At 47.0% G+C, this 16,458-nt stretch overlaps 2 protein-coding genes across 2 annotated transcripts; one reads left to right on the top strand and one right to left on the bottom strand.

The window, feature by feature from the left end:
- The first annotated feature begins 1,901 nt into the window (after positions 1-1,901).
- Positions 1,902-5,395, top strand: LOC117872403 (olfactory receptor 51G2-like). The gene is made up of 2 exons (XM_034760827.1): positions 1,902-1,987; positions 4,381-5,395. The coding sequence occupies exon 2, from the start codon at positions 4,421-4,423 to the stop codon at positions 5,354-5,356; it is 936 nt and encodes a 311-aa protein (XP_034616718.1). The 5' UTR covers positions 1,902-1,987; positions 4,381-4,420; the 3' UTR covers positions 5,357-5,395.
- A 9,509-nt stretch (positions 5,396-14,904) lies between these two features.
- Positions 14,905-16,193, bottom strand: LOC117872399 (olfactory receptor 51G2-like). Its single transcript, XM_034760812.1, has one exon. It carries the CDS (start codon positions 16,154-16,156, stop codon positions 15,221-15,223), a length of 936 nt encoding a protein of 311 aa, XP_034616703.1. The 5' UTR covers positions 16,157-16,193; the 3' UTR covers positions 14,905-15,220.
- Between the last annotated feature and the right edge of the window lie 265 nt (positions 16,194-16,458).

Genomic DNA, 16,458 nt, shown 5'->3' with positions numbered 1-16,458 from the left:
GAAATCCAAGGCTTAATGCAAATGGAGGTTTAAGGATGTTAGTTGTACTAGAAGTACAAAAGGGGTGTGTGTGGAAGTAGAGCAAGAACTGACAGGGATTTGAAGGGGATTTCAATGCATACAGTCTCTTCTGTGACCAAGAGTCAAGCTAGCTGTAACCCTAATAACTCGAGATTTGTAGAAGCGAGGATTGTGTGAGGCGAAAGAACTGTGTGAGAAGTTGTTGCGACCTTGTGTAGATAAATATGGAATGTAGACTAGAGTCTAAATAGATGTGAAAAATAAGCTATCAGGATGACCTATGCATAAACAAAATGCAGCTGTTGCTCATTATTGTCTGTAACAAAAGGTATAAATGCTTGCTGTAATTGTTTACCTGTAGAGAGACCTGCCTGGGAGGGGGAGACCCTGTGTCCTAGTGCACTCTCTCCCTCTACGCAATTGCTTGAGAAAATAAAGTACCTGACTTTGCTGTACCCAACCAAAAGAGTGAGAACTCTGTTTTTCTCCGACAGGGTTTTGGGTGGCCCTGGCTTAGCCAGGAAAATTAATGTCCCCTCTCCATCCCTTCTGCAGCCCCCCTCTCCTGGGGAAATGGGGTCAAGTGCGCAGGGGTTTTCAACTGTCTCTCCTGCCGGCGAGTGGGGTCAGGGAACATGGTCAGGGGGTGGGGGCTTATTCCACTTCCCCTACCCAGCGATTATGAGATGCTGGGCTTGCCCTACTACTACCACCCAGCGCTATTGAAGTGCCCCAATCCGTTCTCCGGCAGCTAGGTGGGGGAGAGGGGCAAACCCCCGCACCCAGACCTCGCTTCACCGCAGGAGTGGCAAGTGGGCTGAACAGAACAGGGTGACACCATTGGCCCAGGACCTGTGGCTAATCCACCACTGGCCCAAACCTGCCCCCACTTGGCACGCCCCCATATGCGGAAAGAGACCACGGAATCAGTGCTCCGGATCGGCAGGAGAGGGATACAGCTGGGCACCAAGCTGGAGTCGGGAGTCCCAGTTTGTGGATTGGGTTTGGATGCTAGGTGGGTGGACCCTGGCCGCCCAGGCCCACCCATGGCTACACCCCTGCTTCAACCCAGCCTTGTTTCCCTGTGTCTCTGAGAGCATCTTCCCATCTCTTTGCTCCTTTCTTGTAGAAGCTGAAACTCATGTGAGCCTGGGCCCTGTCACCATAGAGTTCTGTGCTCAGTGTGTTATGGGGTCAAGGTGTGAAGTTGACCTTTGCCCTCAGACTACTCTCTGCCAGCCAGACCCTCTAAGATGAGGCTCCTGTGTCTGTTCTTCCATTGTTTGCAATGGCTTCCAAACACCGGTCTGGTGACTGTGTGGAAACTCCCGGCATCCCCGTGACACTCCCTCAATTCCCTCTGAAATCCTCCTCCTTATTCCTTGTTCCTCCTGGAGAAGGGAAGGGTCCTCCCCTAGTGGAAGAATCCAAGTGAATTTCCTTGTGGAATCTCCCTGCCCTGGTCTGCACCTTGGGTTTGTAATGCAGGAAAGGGTGCTGCCAGGGAGTAATCAGGCCCCAAATTATAATTCTATTTTATTTTATTTCAGCAACATCACAGCTGTGATGGCATCATCGTTATCACTCAGCCGCCCTCGAAGTAGCCATGTCACTAATCAGAACCATTCTAGCAGTGATGACAAGCCCGGATTCTAGGAATGGAGCCTGCAGCAGGGCTGGTGCTGCAGTCCATTTAAGTTGCATCACCCCACGTCCCCTGTGATTTGGCCTCCTGCAGTTTGCCATTGGCCGTGATGGGGGTTAAAGCTGGTGCACTGGAAGCCAAGCAGCTGAGATTCTCTGATGGCCAAGTGGCCCCCAAGGGAATGTGCAGACATGCTTCATAAAGGCAGCTACCTCCCAATCTGAACAGATACTGTCTGCTGCCCATGCTACTTCTGTGATGACTCCTTGTCCTTTAGGGTGAAAACCTGGTGTCAGCGGCTCCTCTTCTAGCAGGAATTGGGTACGTTGGCAGGTCTCACTATCTTTACAATGTGAAGTGAAGGGTAAAGGCTGAAAGCTATTTAAATCTGAAGATATTCTGTGCCACCACAGCGAACACAGCTGCGCTGTCAGAGTGACTCCGTCACAGGGGTAGGAGGACAGGCAGCAAGGTGCTTAGTGGGTTATTCAAGTTACACAGAAACCTGAGCTTGGAGTGCTAAAAGCCTGATGCCCCAAGTCAGGATTTCTCAAGAGGTCCCATTTCTACAGGTGCCGTGTGCTCTGGGCCCGATCCTGCTAGGGGCTCAGTGAAAGGAGACCCCCACGGTATATCAGTGACTAGTTCTCAAATCTACTCAGGTTTATTTGCTCCTGGAAATTTAATAACCAAATGCTTTTAAAAAGCTTTTATTCTCTGGCTTGATTGTGAAGGCAGGAATTCAGAGCTGCATTGCTATGTGGTAACAGGTCCAAGAGGGCATATTTTGCCCTATAGTTACTACAGTTACAGGGCTACCAGCATCTCTTCCACCTCTCTGGTTTCTGAGTTCCAGATGTCAGGCCTTGTAGCCTTCCTGCTCCTGGGATGGATACCTCCATTCTCCCACCTTCAGACTGTGCACTGAGTTACAGCCCACTGTGGGTCAACTGTGCTTGTTGAGCAGGTCCGAGTGGGTTCAGCACCTGTGGTTGACATGTGTGTACTAAGGTACATACGTGTAAATGTTATGCCAAAACTATTCATTGTAATAAAGACATTACAAACCAAACTTCCATGCCATGCCTCTATATCGAAAGCCAGCAGCAGAGTTGTTAGAATCTTGGCCGGAAGGAGCAGGGGTAACTTTACTGTTTAATGGCTTTTGCTTTAGAAAGTGTTTCAGAAGTGCTCCACGTACTGTTTTCAGTGGTTTTGTGCTGTTAACTCTTTGTTCAGTGCACATTTGTGTGATACTGTCTCCTGGTAACGGACTAGAAGCTGTTTCCAACACTTATATTCAGAATCATGCACTCAATAAGTCTGCAAGACTTGTGCAAGACTTTCCAAAAAGTCATGAGAGACCAGAACCGCTAGTCTGTGTTCCAGCAAACAGTTTAGAAGAGGTGCAGGAAAGGAGCGTGGTATCGTGGTTGTATATAATTGACACCAGTTACCAGTTACATGAGCATAGCCGAAGTTGTACACTCAAGTGGATATTAGTGCAATACCTCTGTTTGAGGAATTGAACATTTGTGATCCCACCTCCTCCCCTGCCCAGCTGAAATAACTGTCAGTGTTAGCTTGTAATTTTCCAAATATCTACCGACACTTGCATGGGCAGAGGATACAGGTCCCAGGGGTATAAAGGGAAGCCTGTAGGATGATCAAAGTCTCTGGATTCCATTAACATTGGCCAGGCACTTCAGCTTCTCCTGGAGGGTTTTCTGGGGGCCAGAGTAAATCACTGGAAGCATTTGATAACAGTAAGTTAAAAGAGCCTGGTTTTGAGTGAATTTACACATGAAACTCTGGCATGAGGCTCCTGATATCACTGTTATTCAATTAAGGATCTGACCCTAAAAAATTATCCCATATGCTGGAAAGAGGCAGTTGCATAACTTGAACTGTCAGGGACGCACAAAAAAATAATTCATGTAATGAAGGTATAAAATACATTTAAAAATAGCTTCAGTGCAGGACAGATAAATACGACTGTTTTCACCATGCACTTGCTATGTGTTTACACACATGGCATGATAAAGTGGGACACACTCAGAAGTGGAGGGCCAAAGAGGGTGTCTGTGTGAAGGGTATAACAGAGTTCAAAAGAGAACTACATAAATTCATGGACGATGGATCACTTGATGATGACCTGTTCTGTTCATTCCCTCTGGGGCACCTGGCCTAAGCCACTGTCAAAGACAGGATACTGGGCTAGATGGACTTTTGGTCTGACCCAGTATGGCTACTCTTGAGTTTTTATGTTCTAAGGTCACAATTTTAAAATCATACAGTGCTCAAGTAGGCTGTGGTATTCACAGCCACAAGGTATCAATGGGGCCAAGAGCTTAGCAGGATTCAAGGATGGACTGATTAACCAGAAAATCCAGTTACAGTAGAGGATTGTTTTTAAAAAGTTTTGGAGAGGCTCTAAACCTTCCTGATTTAGACCACAAAATAACTCTAACTAGTGGGTCTCATAGCTGCCTAATTAGGGCTTCTTCCACCTTCCTCTGAAGCATCTAGACATATCCACTGGTTACTGGATAGATAGACTTCAAGTCTGATCCAATCTGAATAATCAGATTAATGTAAATCCAACAGTATGTTTTTGCTTATCTATCTTGAGCTCTGGGAGTCTGTAGGCTTGCACTGAAAGCAAAATGATTTATTGCTAAATATCATCTAATCTCCTCTTATTTTTATTTCAGGAAGCACATTTCAGAACTCCTCCGACCTGCCCAGTACATTATGTCAGCTGTCAATGACACCGAATTGAAATCTGGAATATTCCTTCTCACTGGGCTACCGAGTCATGGAGACACACATCTCTGGATTTCTATTCCTTTTTGCTCTATGTATGTTATTTCGACAGTAGGAAATTCAGTCATTCTGTTCATTGTAAAAACAGATCCAAGTCTCCATGAGCCCATGTACATTTTCCTTTCCATGTTGGCCATCACAGACCTTTGCATATCGATAACCACCATACCGACGATAATGGGCATATATTTGTTTAACTCTAGGGAGATCAGCCTCGGTGCCTGTTTAGCCCAGCTCTTCTTCATCCACTTGCTGCAGTGCATTGAATCCTGTCTGCTGTTGTTCATGGCCTTTGACCGCTTCATTGCAATTTATAATCCTCTGAGATATGCTTCCATCTTAACCCTGCCGAGAATAACCAAGATGGGACTGGTGGCTGTGGTAAGAGCGATGGTCATAATACTTCCACTTCCCTTTCTCCTGAACCGGTTCCAATACTGTCGAGTCAATGTCCTCTCCCATTCCTTCTGCATGCACCGGGAGGTCATGAACATGGCTTGTTCGGATATCACAGTCAGCATCATCTATGGTTTGTTTACTAAACTCTTAACAATGGGGTTGGATTCACTACTCATCTTTCTCTCTTATGTGATGATCCTCAGAACAGTGCTGCGCATCACCACCTACAAGGAGTGCCTGAGGGCCCTGAACACCTGCGTCTGCCACCTCTGCACCCTGCTGCTCTTCTACACACCAGAGATCAGCTTGACTGTGATACACAGCTTTGGGAAGGACGCTTATCCCTTACTTCTGATTCTCCTTGGATACATCTCCCTGTTTCTCCCACCAATGATGAACCCAATTGTGTACAGCGTGAAAATCAAACATCTTCGTGTGAAGATAATCAGGGTATTCATGAAGTGAAGGGTCAGTTTACCACCTGGGTCCAGTGACATGGGAGATGTAAAACATGGGCCACCTCTTCCATACTGTACCGCTACATCCAAGATCACATGAGTTATTGATCTCTACTATAAAGAGGGGTTCAGATGGGGTTTAAGCCTGGTGAGGGGGGACAGGGATGGTGAGGGAGGACTGGGCACTGGGAGAGTGAGACCAAGGCAGGCAGCAGCATTTACAGAGTGACTTTTTGTGGAGAGCCAGGGAATTGGTTGGATGTTGGACGAAAAACGGTCATATTAATGGCCGCTCCGACCTCACAATTCATGTCAATAATCAATAAACAGAAGTTATGTGGATGCTGTTTCCCATTAGATCTGTCCTGTCACTGTCCCTTCTCTGGCTATGCATCCAAGGACTATTCAAGGGGCACTGCCACTCATTCTTCCCATGCACACTCAGCCAGATGCTTGTGTCTGAGTGCTGTCAGGGACATAATTAACACAAAAGCGCCAGAAGCCTTTCAAGCAATGCCCCCATTAATGGCTTTGTGCACACCACACCTGCTCAGTCCACTCCCCACTAAGGCAGGGTAGAGCTGCACGTGTGAGTAATGCTCTGACACTCAGGAGTCCTGGTAAGACCCTCCCCGTCCACTCCATTTGTGCTGCCCCAGCAATGTGAAACAGAGGAAACTGGTCTCAGCTCAGGCCCAGCTAGCTCCTATCCCAGCCCAACCCATTCAGGGTAGGGTGACCACATTTTCAAAAAGCAAAAGCGGGACACAGGCCGGGAGCCCTGTCCCCTCGGTGACCCCGCCCCTGCCCCTCTTCTTCCACCTGGAGCCCCACTCCCTGCTCCTCCTCCTCCACTGAGGTTCCACTCCCTGTCCAGGCTGGAAGCCAGAGCCAGGGAATGGAAAGAGCTGATCAGGGAGCCGGAGCCTCTGTGAGAAGCCCCAGACCATCCACCTCCCCTGGGCAAGGGACTGGGGGGACATGAGAACGCCCCAGCCTATGTCCCTGCCCCTCAGGACGCATCCCCAGAGCAAGTGGAGAGTCTGGGAATCCCCACAGCAGCCTGGGCTCCCGGGGTAGCTGTAACCGTGCTTTTGTGGGTCACAACTGAAAATATCAAATTCAGGACAAACTCCTGAGAAATAGGGAAGAGAGACCCCCAAAGTCGTGGTTCTTCTCCTGTGAGATATACCAAGGATGACCACAGTGAGTGGGGTGAGGTGAGGGAGAAGAGAGGGGCATGGTAAAGGAACTTTTTGTTGTAGAACTCAAGTATATGAGGTAGAAAACACTGCCCCACATGCACTGTTCTGCTCACAGTTTTATGTTTATGAACCCTGCTTGTGGCATTTTCCCTAATTAATATCGGATGACTTCCCTCCTTTGATTAAAAGTTACTTTCCCACCCTCAGAGTTTGTGCTTGCAGGTGGAGAAGTATTGCCTTTCAGGGACACCAAGGGGTGGGGTGTAATTTCCCCAGTTTAGTGGATGGGGGCTCGAGCTGCTTCTCTGTTGTACTGTTGAAAAGGAACCCCTAGAGATTGAAGGCGGCCCTGGTTGCTGCTGCCTCCACCTGGCAGAAGGATGACATCTGTCAAGCTCCATTGTAAAACCAGCTGGGTTGTTTGCTCAACACTGCTCCTGTTGGGAGGCTGTTCCAGAACATCCCTCCTCAGATGGTCAGAAACCTCCTTCTCCTTTCCAGCCTCAGTTTGCTCCCGGTCAGTTTGTCCCCGTTTGTTCTTGTGCCAACACCGTATTTTAGCTTCAGGAGCTCATTTCCCTCCCTGGTGTTTACTCCCCTGATATATTTATAGTGAAATTGAATCCCCACTCAGCCTGCCTTGTCTTAGGCTAAACCTGCCAAGCTCTTTCAGTCTTTTCCTAAACCAGGCCCTCCATTGCCCTGACCATGCTCTGCAATTCCAGCCTGAATTCTTCTTTCTGGAATAGGAGTGACCAGAATTTTACACAGTTTGCCAGAGTAGGTCCCATCAGTGTCTGGTATAAGGATATTAATACTTCCCTTTGTCCTTGACACATTATAGGATCTCGTGTGCCTTGTTCACAGCCACATCACATTGATGTCTCACAGTCGTCGTTGGACTGAGTAACGCATCCAGGTCTTTCCCCTCCTTTGCTGTTAACAACTTACCCATGGCTATATAAATAGGAGTGTAATGAATGGAAGTAGGGAAGATTGAAAGCTGAATTGATGACAGTGTACAAGGAGTTTCACTGGGATGAAATAGCAGCTATTAACAGGTTCTTTTATCTAGCAGGGAAAAGTATAACGAGAACCAATGGCTGGTAACTGAAGCCAGAAAAAATACATTTGGAAATGAGGCACCCATTCTTCATAGAAAGGGTGCTTAACAAGTGGAACAAACTCCCAAGGGAAGTGGTGGATTCTCCAGACATCCCCATATAAAGACTGGATGCCTTCCTGGAAGGTATGTTTTAGATTAATACAAGAGGTGGTTTAGTCAAACACAAGTCATTGTGCTCAATATGGAGGTAACTGAGTGAAATTATGCAGGTCATCAGACGAGATGATCTTATAATTCCATCTGCCCATAAATTCTATGAATCTATGAGTCATTTTCTTGAGTGTGTTAGGATATAGATATTCAGGCCTGTTTGCAAAGGCCTATACTTTAAGAATTTAGCTAGTTACAAAGGTATAATAGAAAGAATTAAAATCACTGTCTGCTGGTATAACGATCTTTTCTCACTGTGACAGTCTAAGGCCTTGTTCTAAGCCTAAGGCCTTCGGCTAAGCAGCAGAGGCAGCCATAAACTGAAAAGTGTATGGTCATATCCTTACATTTCAAACTAGTCACGTTGAAATAAGGTGCTATTGGGCTGTTAGGAACACAATCCTGTCCTAATATATTTTTCACCTCCAGAGAAATGGAATAGCCTAGAAGATGTAAAAGGAAACTTAGTTTGATAGCATCCTGTCTGGCAAGAACTCACTTATCAATAGCTGGGATGTAAAATCCCCATTTCTGTATTGTTCTATCACTGTTGTCTCTACTTCCCTATTGTTTGTCTGTATAATCTCTGTCTGATTCTGTGATTGATTCTGTCTGCTGTATAATTAATTTTGGTGGGTGTAAACCAATTAAAGTGATGGTATATAATTGGTTAAATAATTATGTTACAATACGTTAGGATTGGTTAGTTAAATTTCAGTAAAATGATTGGTTAAGGTATAGCTAAGCAAAACTCAAGTTTTACTATATAGTCTGCAGTCAATCAGGAAGTAAGGGGGGGATGGGAACAGGGACTCAGGCAAGTTTCTGTGGTGTCAGATCTGGGAAGGGGGACACTGAGGAAGGAAACTGAAATCATGCTTGCTGGAAGTTGACCCCAATAAACATCAATTGTTTGCACCTTCGGGCTTCGGGTATTGTTGCTCTCTGTTCATGTGATAAGGACCAGGGAAGTAAGAGGGTGAAGGAATAAGCCCCCTAACAGAGTGGATCATTATCTTGGATGCAACATGAACAAGTAGCGACTCTGAATGCTGATAGGCAGTCAGCAAGGACATACGCTGGCCAAGAAGAATCAGGATTGTCACAATAAAATTCTGATATATGGTCTCTTTACCCTCTAAACTGGGTCTTTGCCTGTCATGACAGGTGAAGAGAAAGTAATTAGGGAATTGTTATTTACTCTTTCTCATAACACAAAAAGTAGGGGTCATAAAAATAAATTAATAGGCAGCAACTTTAAAAAAAACATATTTCTTCACACAACACACAGTCAACCTGTGGAACTCCTTTCCAAAGGATGTTGTGACTTCCAAGACTTTAAAATGGTTCAAAAAAGAACAAGTTAGAAGGATTAATGGAGGATAGGTCCATCAATGGCTATTAGCCAGGATGGTCAGCGACGGTGTCCCAAGCCTCTGTTTGCCAGAAGTTGGGAATGGGTAACAGGGGGTGGATCACTTGATAATTGTCTATTCTTTCCATTCCTTCTGGGGCATCTGGCATTGGCCATTGTCAGAAGACAAGATACTTGGCTCGATCTAATATCAGTCTCACCCACTGATGCATCCAACGAAGTGGGCATTCACCCACGAAAGCTTATGCTCCAATACATCTGTTAGTCTTAAAGGTGCCACAGGACTATCTGTTGCTTTTTACAGATCCAGACTAACACGGCTACCCCTCTGATACAGTCTCACCCAGTATGGCCATTCTTATATTCTTAATTATCCCACTTTTAGAGTTTGGAACAACACCCCATCTCTGCTAAATGCTCATCACCAAGCAGATCCGACTCAGTCTCTTCCCTTTGGGTACTCATGACCAGAGTTATAAACTCACCCGCAGCCTCCTTAAAACAAGTCGGTTTAGGAGTAAGGAGCACAAAGCTTTAAGAAATTGGTTTTAAAATAACAGACAGCTGTCACACATCTACAGTATCACTGAAAGCTAAGGTAGACAGGCTTTGCTCTGGAGATAGAGAAACAAAACTGGCCCAACTTAAATTCTTTCAGGAAGCCAAGGAACTCTTGGGACCCAGCTTAGTTTCCCTATGTCTCTGACAGCATCTTCCCATCTGTTAGCCCCTTTCCTGTGGAAACAGCCTTTGCTGAAACCTGTGTGAGCTTGGCCAAGTCGCCATTTTGCTCAGCCGTCTCCATGTTACAGGGCCAAGGTATGAAGCTGACCTCGGCCCTCAGACTGCTGTAACTGGTGCTCCTTTCTCCTCAGTTAAATCCATTCAGACTGTGTAGCTTGCAAACACTGGTCCGCTGAATGTGCTGAACCACTTGGAATCCCTGTGATGCTCCAATACTCCCCTCACTGTCAAGCCTGAGCACCCCACATTTGCCATGAAAACCAAGGGGCTGGACTCATGGGGCATCACAGAATCCAGTTTTTACCGGAGGCTCTGGTGAGAACCTTTTGTCAGAGGTGTTGTTCTGTGAAACCCTGAAACAGCCCCGATCTTAGGGACTCAGAGTATCTGAGTACCTTGAATGTATTTATCCTCTCTACGAGGCAGGGCTGGGGTACTATCCACCTGAGTAGAGGCTCAGACACAACCAATGGCTTGCCCATGGTCACAGTCAACAAGGGAATTAAACCCACTTGTCCTGAGTCACAGAGCAGTGCCTAGACCACAGCCCCAGGCTTCCAGCCATCTGAGTGGTGACAGGCCTGGATAGAATCTCTGCTGCACCTGCAGAGCTCCCCCTCCCGGCCATGCTGTACAGAGCAGGGATGGCAAGGAGTCAGTTACAGGGGTTTGATTCTCTGGCCTCTTCTCCCCCTGCCTCAGCAGAGTTTAGAGCAGCCTGGGCACTTGTCTAACCTCTGCCTGATTTTAAAAGCTTCAAAGAGCTCAGCACAGTCTGGCCATCTTCCTGTGGATCAGGGCCACCACAGAGTGCCCCCTGGGGCTTGAGGTAGCCCTACAGGCACCCTGCTCTTCCCTCTAAGGTTCTTGCAATGGCTTACTCTCAGGCTGGAATATTCAAAACAAGAGCTCATATTGAGGGGTCACATTTATTCAGTCTTCTCCAAAACACAAGGTCTCCTACTCTCCAACTTGACCAGTCTGATTTACTCATGAACACCCTAATATCCTTGCTGCTGGTGTCAGCATTGCTTCAGACTTGCTGCAAACCCTTTTCCCTTGAGCCCGTCCCCCGCATCTCTTAGTGCTAGGCCCTGCCCCTTGCTGCTCCACTTCCCCTGAGGCTCCACCTCCAGGCCATGCCAGAGCCAGGCCATGGTAAGAGCTACTGTGATGTTCTTTGATCAAAATATGACCATATACATCAATTTTGCAACCACTGCTATGTATTTGCAAGACACTCGTACAAAATGTGACATGTAAGATGTCTATGAAAAGGTTATGATTTGCTGGTTATAGCTGTGCTAACTGTATGCATGTATCATTTTTGTATTTGAAGGTATGACTATTGGCTCTGTTGACGTCACTAGGCATAACCCTAGGTAACTCGGGAGGGTAGAAGGCCACTAAGTGTCAATGAAGCCTTCCTGCACTAGGCCTAAGTGAACCAAACTCTGTCCTTCCATGTTTAAACTCTAATCAACCTCAAAAGCCAGGTGCAATTGGAATATGTAAGCAACCAGTTATCTGTGTGCAACCCCCTGCTCAAGCGGTAATAATGAGGCCTGCATGTTTCTGGCTGAAGGGAAAAAGGACAAGATAACGGTTTAAAGAAGTTACTAACAAGCTAGGCTTATAGCTGCCAAGAATGACTTAACTATTACCAGGGACGGGAGGGGTAGAGGGAGGAATGGGGGGGAGAAAGGGAGGGCTAGAGGGGAAGGGGGGGGGAGGGTGAGGCTTAACTGCAAAATGTATAAAAGAAGAAAAACTGTTCCTGTTAATGTACTTGATTTGAGACTTGCCAGTCTCCTTGCACCGCTTTGGGATCCCAAATAAACTTTGTTTGCTTCTCCCCCTGGTGTGTTTATTGGCACGAAGGACACCGGGCATCGAACCCGCTGTTGCTTTGCCTCGGGCACTCTGTGCTGGCAACAGCTCTATACCTGGATTTTAAATGTTTTCTCCTGGGGTAATGCCCACAAACTAGTTAGTCTGCAAATCTTGGAGGGATTATTCAAATTAAGGGCTCATCAAGAAACACTTAACTGACAATGGACCATGGGAGATGCCCATCTACACGGAAAGGACTGTCCTGCAATTGTACTGTGCGGATATAGGTAATAATTTCCTGCTGTGACTAAGAAAAATTATGATGGACATGTGATTGGCCATGTGATTCCAAACCCCCACTTGTCACCTGCAATTTTCCACTAGCTGTGCTGAGGGTTTTGTTTAAAATGGGTTTCCCTCCACATGGCAGATGCTATAAAAGGTTGTAAAAGAAAACACCTCCATTTGGCTTCTTTCCTGCTCAAGACTCAGAACTATGAATTGATACTAACGGGAGCATTCTAACCAGTGGACTGAGGTCCTGCCAATCATTTTTAAGCAACCAGAGACTTATCAAGCCAGCAGCTTATTGCATCACTGCTACAAACCCGAAATAAGAACTTTGCATTTTTTGTACGTATTTGACTCTGTAACAGGGTGCTGGCCAGGAGCCACTGAGCCAGGCCTCTGTTAGCCCTGCTCCAATTAAGAAGTATTAATTGGGGCTGGCTGGGTATGCCACGCCTAATTAGTGAAACAGAAGCACCAGCGGGCCTTATTAGCCGGGGGACTATATAAAGCTGACAGGAAGGCAGTGAAGGTGGGGCAGTGGTAAAGAGCAAGGAAAGGGCAGTGCATCCCTGCTGGCTGTCCTCCAGGTTGCTGGTTTGCAACTGTCTGTAACTAGAAGGTGGTGGGAGTTGACAGTGTTGAGAGGAGGGTTAGCTCAGTGGTTTGAGCATTAGCCTGCTAAACCCAGGGTTGTGAGTTCAATCCTTAAGGGGGCCACTTAGGGATCTGGGGCAAAGTCAGTACTTGGTCCTGCTAGTGAAAGCAGAGGCCTGGACTCCTTGACCTTTCAAGGTCCCTTCCAGTTCTAGGAGATGGGATATCTCCATTAATTTAATAAAAGAAGCACTGGTGATTGCACTTGGAGGAGGTCTCTGACTGATTTGTTCAAGGGCAAGTGAAGGTCTCGTTATAGGCTCCTTTAACCAATTATCAGTCTTCCCTTTCTTTCTTTCTAAATAAAGCGTTAGATTAGAGATAACAAAGGATTGGCATCAGCATGATTTTTGGGTAAGATCTCAGTTATATACTGACCTGCATGTGCGGCTGGGCCTTTAGGATCAAATGAACCAGTTATTACATTAAATTTGTTTTAAAGATCCACTCATCTTTAAATCTAGTGTTTTTGGGGATATTAGGGCTGGAATATCTAAGGAAACTGCTTTTATGACTTCTTGTTAGCCATTGTGGTGAAACAGAAGTTAATTTTGTATTTCTGCTTTGGTATATCTCATGGGAGAATAACCACCAGTTTGGGGGTCTGTTTGCCCTGTTTCTCAGCAGTTTGTCCTGAATTTGGTATTCACAGTTGTGACCCACCAAAGCATCGTGTGACAGACCTAGACCAGTGGGGTACAGGAGTCTGGTAGAGGGCAAATATACTGGTCACTGGATGAGTAGTTTTCTGTTCCCTGAGTGACCAGGGCAGGGGCTGCACTAGAGTAATCAGGAACCTGCTAGAACCAGTTAAGACAGGCAGGCTAATTAGGACACCTGGAGTCAATTAAGAACAAGCTGCTAGACTCAATTAACACAGGCTAATCAGGGTACTTGGGCTTTAAAAAGGAGCTCACTTCAGTTTGTGGTGCAAGTGTGAAGAGCTGAGTGGGAGGGGGAGGACTGAGGAGCGCAAGCGTTATCAGACACCAGGAGGAAAGGTCCTGTGGTGAGACTAAGGAAGGTGTTTGGAGGAGGCCATGGGGAAGTAGCCCAGGGAGTTGTAGCTGTCATGCAGCTGTTACAGGAGGCACTGTAGACAGCTGCTGTCCACAGGGCCCTGGGCTGGAACCTGAAGTAGAGAGTGGGCCCGAGTTCACCCCAAACCTCCCAATTGATCTGGACTGTGGGTTCTTCCAGAGGGGAAGGTTTCTGAGCTGTTCCTCAACCCACATAGTGAATCTCTGAGCCAAGAAAATCCACCAATAAGCGCAGGACCCACCACGATAGAGGAGGAACTTTGTCACAACAGTTACAGCTACCCTGGGAGCCCAGACTGAAGTGGGGAATCCCAGACTCTCCACCTTCTCTGGGGATGTGCCCTGAGGGGCAGAGACATAGGCTGGGGCATTCTCTTGTCCCCCTTGCCCAGGGCAGGTGGAGGATCTGCGGCTCCTCACAGTGGCTCTGGTTCCCTGATGAGCTCTTTCCATGGCCTGGCTCTGGCTTCTGGCCTAGACAGGGGGTGGAGCTTCAGTAGAAGATGAGGAGCAGGGAGTGGGACCTCAAGGGGGAGAAAGGGGTCAGGGTCACCGAGTGGATCTGGTTCCCTGCCTGTGTATCAGTTTTACCTTTTGAAAAGGTGGTCACCCTATACTGAATGGGCTGGGCTGGGATAGGAGCTAGCTGGGCCTGAACTGAGGCCAGCTTCCACTGTTTTGCATTGCTGGGGCAGCACAAATGGAGCGGACCAGGAGGGAACCTAGGCCTGAGTCTCTTACCAGGACTCCTGTGTGTCAGACCATTTCTCACACATGCAGCTCTGCCCTGCCTCAGTGGGTAGTGGACTGAGCAGATGTGCTGTGTGCAAAGCCATTAATGGAGGGGTTGCCTGAATGGTTTCTCCCGGCGCTCCTGCATTAATCATGTCCCTGACACCACTCAGTCTCAAGCACCGGACTGAGTGTGCAGGGGAACTCTGAGTGACCATGCCCCTTGAATAGCCCCGGTCCCCAGCTGGTGCAGTACCGATGGGTCATGCTGAAGTCAGAAATGGCCAGGCCTGCTACAGCAGAACAGCTCTGCAGCTTTTTTCATAGTCCTTGGATGTTTAGCCAGACATGGGACAGTGACAGGCCAGGTGTAATGGGAAACAGCATTCACATCCCCTCTCTTTATTCACTATTAACAGATATTGTGGGGTTGAAGTGGCCATGAATATGGCTCTTTTTGGGCCAACATCCCACGGATCCCCAGGATCTCCACAAAAAGTCGCTCTGTAAATGCTGATGGCTGCCTTCGTCTTCCTCCCCCATTGTCCAGTCTTCCTTCACAATCCCTGTCCCCACTCACCAGCCCTAGATGCTGTTTGAACCTCTCTATATAGTGGAGATCAGTAACTCATGTCATCTCGGATGCAAAGGTCCAGGACAGAATAGGTGGCCCATGTTTTTCGTGTCCCATGTCACTGGACCAAAGTGGTGAACTGACCCTTCACCTCATGAATACCCTGATTATCCTCACGCGAAGGTGTTTGCTTTTCACACTGTACACAATTGGGTTCATCAGCGGGGGGAGAAGCAGGGAGATGTAGCCCAGGACAATCTGAAGTAAGGGATAAAAGCCCTTCTCAAAGCTGTGTACCACAGTCAAGCTGATCTCTGGTGTGTAGAAGAGCAGGAGGGCACAGAGGTGGGAGACGCAGGTGTTCAGAGCCCTCAGGCACTCCTCGTGGGATCCGATGCTCAGCACTGTTTTGAGGATCATCACATAAGAGAGGAAGATGAGCAGCGAGTCCAACCCCATTGTTAAGAGTTGAGTAAACAATCGATAGATGATGTTTACTGTGATATCTGAACAAGCCATGTTCATGACCTCCCGGTGCATACAGTAGGAATAGGAGAGGACATTGGCTCGACAGTATTGGAACCGTTTCAGTAGAAAGGGAAGTGGAAGTATTATGACCATCGCTCTTAGCACAGCCAGCAGTCCCATCTTGGCTATTCTCGGCAGGGTTAAGATGGAAGGATATCTCAGCGGGTTATAAATCACGATGAAGCGGTCAAAAGCCATCAACAACAGCAGAGAGGATTCAATGCAATGAAGCAAGTGGATGAAAAAGAGCTGGGCTAAACAGGCATCAAGGCTGATCTCCCTAGAGTTAAACAAATATATGCCCAGTATCGTCGGTATGGTGGTTATCAATATGCCAAGGTCTGTGACGGCCAACATGGAAAGGAAAATATACATGGGCTCATGGAGGCTTGGATCTGTTTTTACAATGAACACAATGACTGAATTTCCTATTATTGAAATAACATACATGAAGCAGAAGGGGACAGAAATCCAGAGATGTGCATCTCCATGACTCGGTAGACCAGTGAGAAGGAATATTACAGATTTTAATTTGGTGTCATTGACAGCTGACATAATGTACTGGGAAGGTCCGAGGAGTTCTGCAATGTCCTTTCTAAATGAAAAGTAAGAGAAGATTAGTTGATATTTAGCAAGTAATCATTCTGCTCTCAGTGCAGGCCTACAGACTCCCAGACCCCAAGATAGATAAGCAAAACATACTCTAGGATTTACATGGATCTGATTAGTCAGACAGGATCGGACTTGTAGTCTATCTACCCCAGTAACCAGTTGCCATGTCCAGATACTTCAGATGAGGTGGAAGAAGCCCTGAAATAGACAGCTATGAGATAACAGATAACCTGCTCCCAGGGCGT

Source organism: Trachemys scripta, chromosome 1, assembly GCF_013100865.1.
Source record: "Trachemys scripta elegans isolate TJP31775 chromosome 1, CAS_Tse_1.0, whole genome shotgun sequence".
In the NCBI taxonomy this organism is placed as follows: Eukaryota; Metazoa; Chordata; order Testudines; family Emydidae; genus Trachemys; species Trachemys scripta.
The sequence above is the reverse complement of the archived record's forward strand: the minus strand, read 5'-3'. Positions and strand labels throughout refer to the sequence as shown.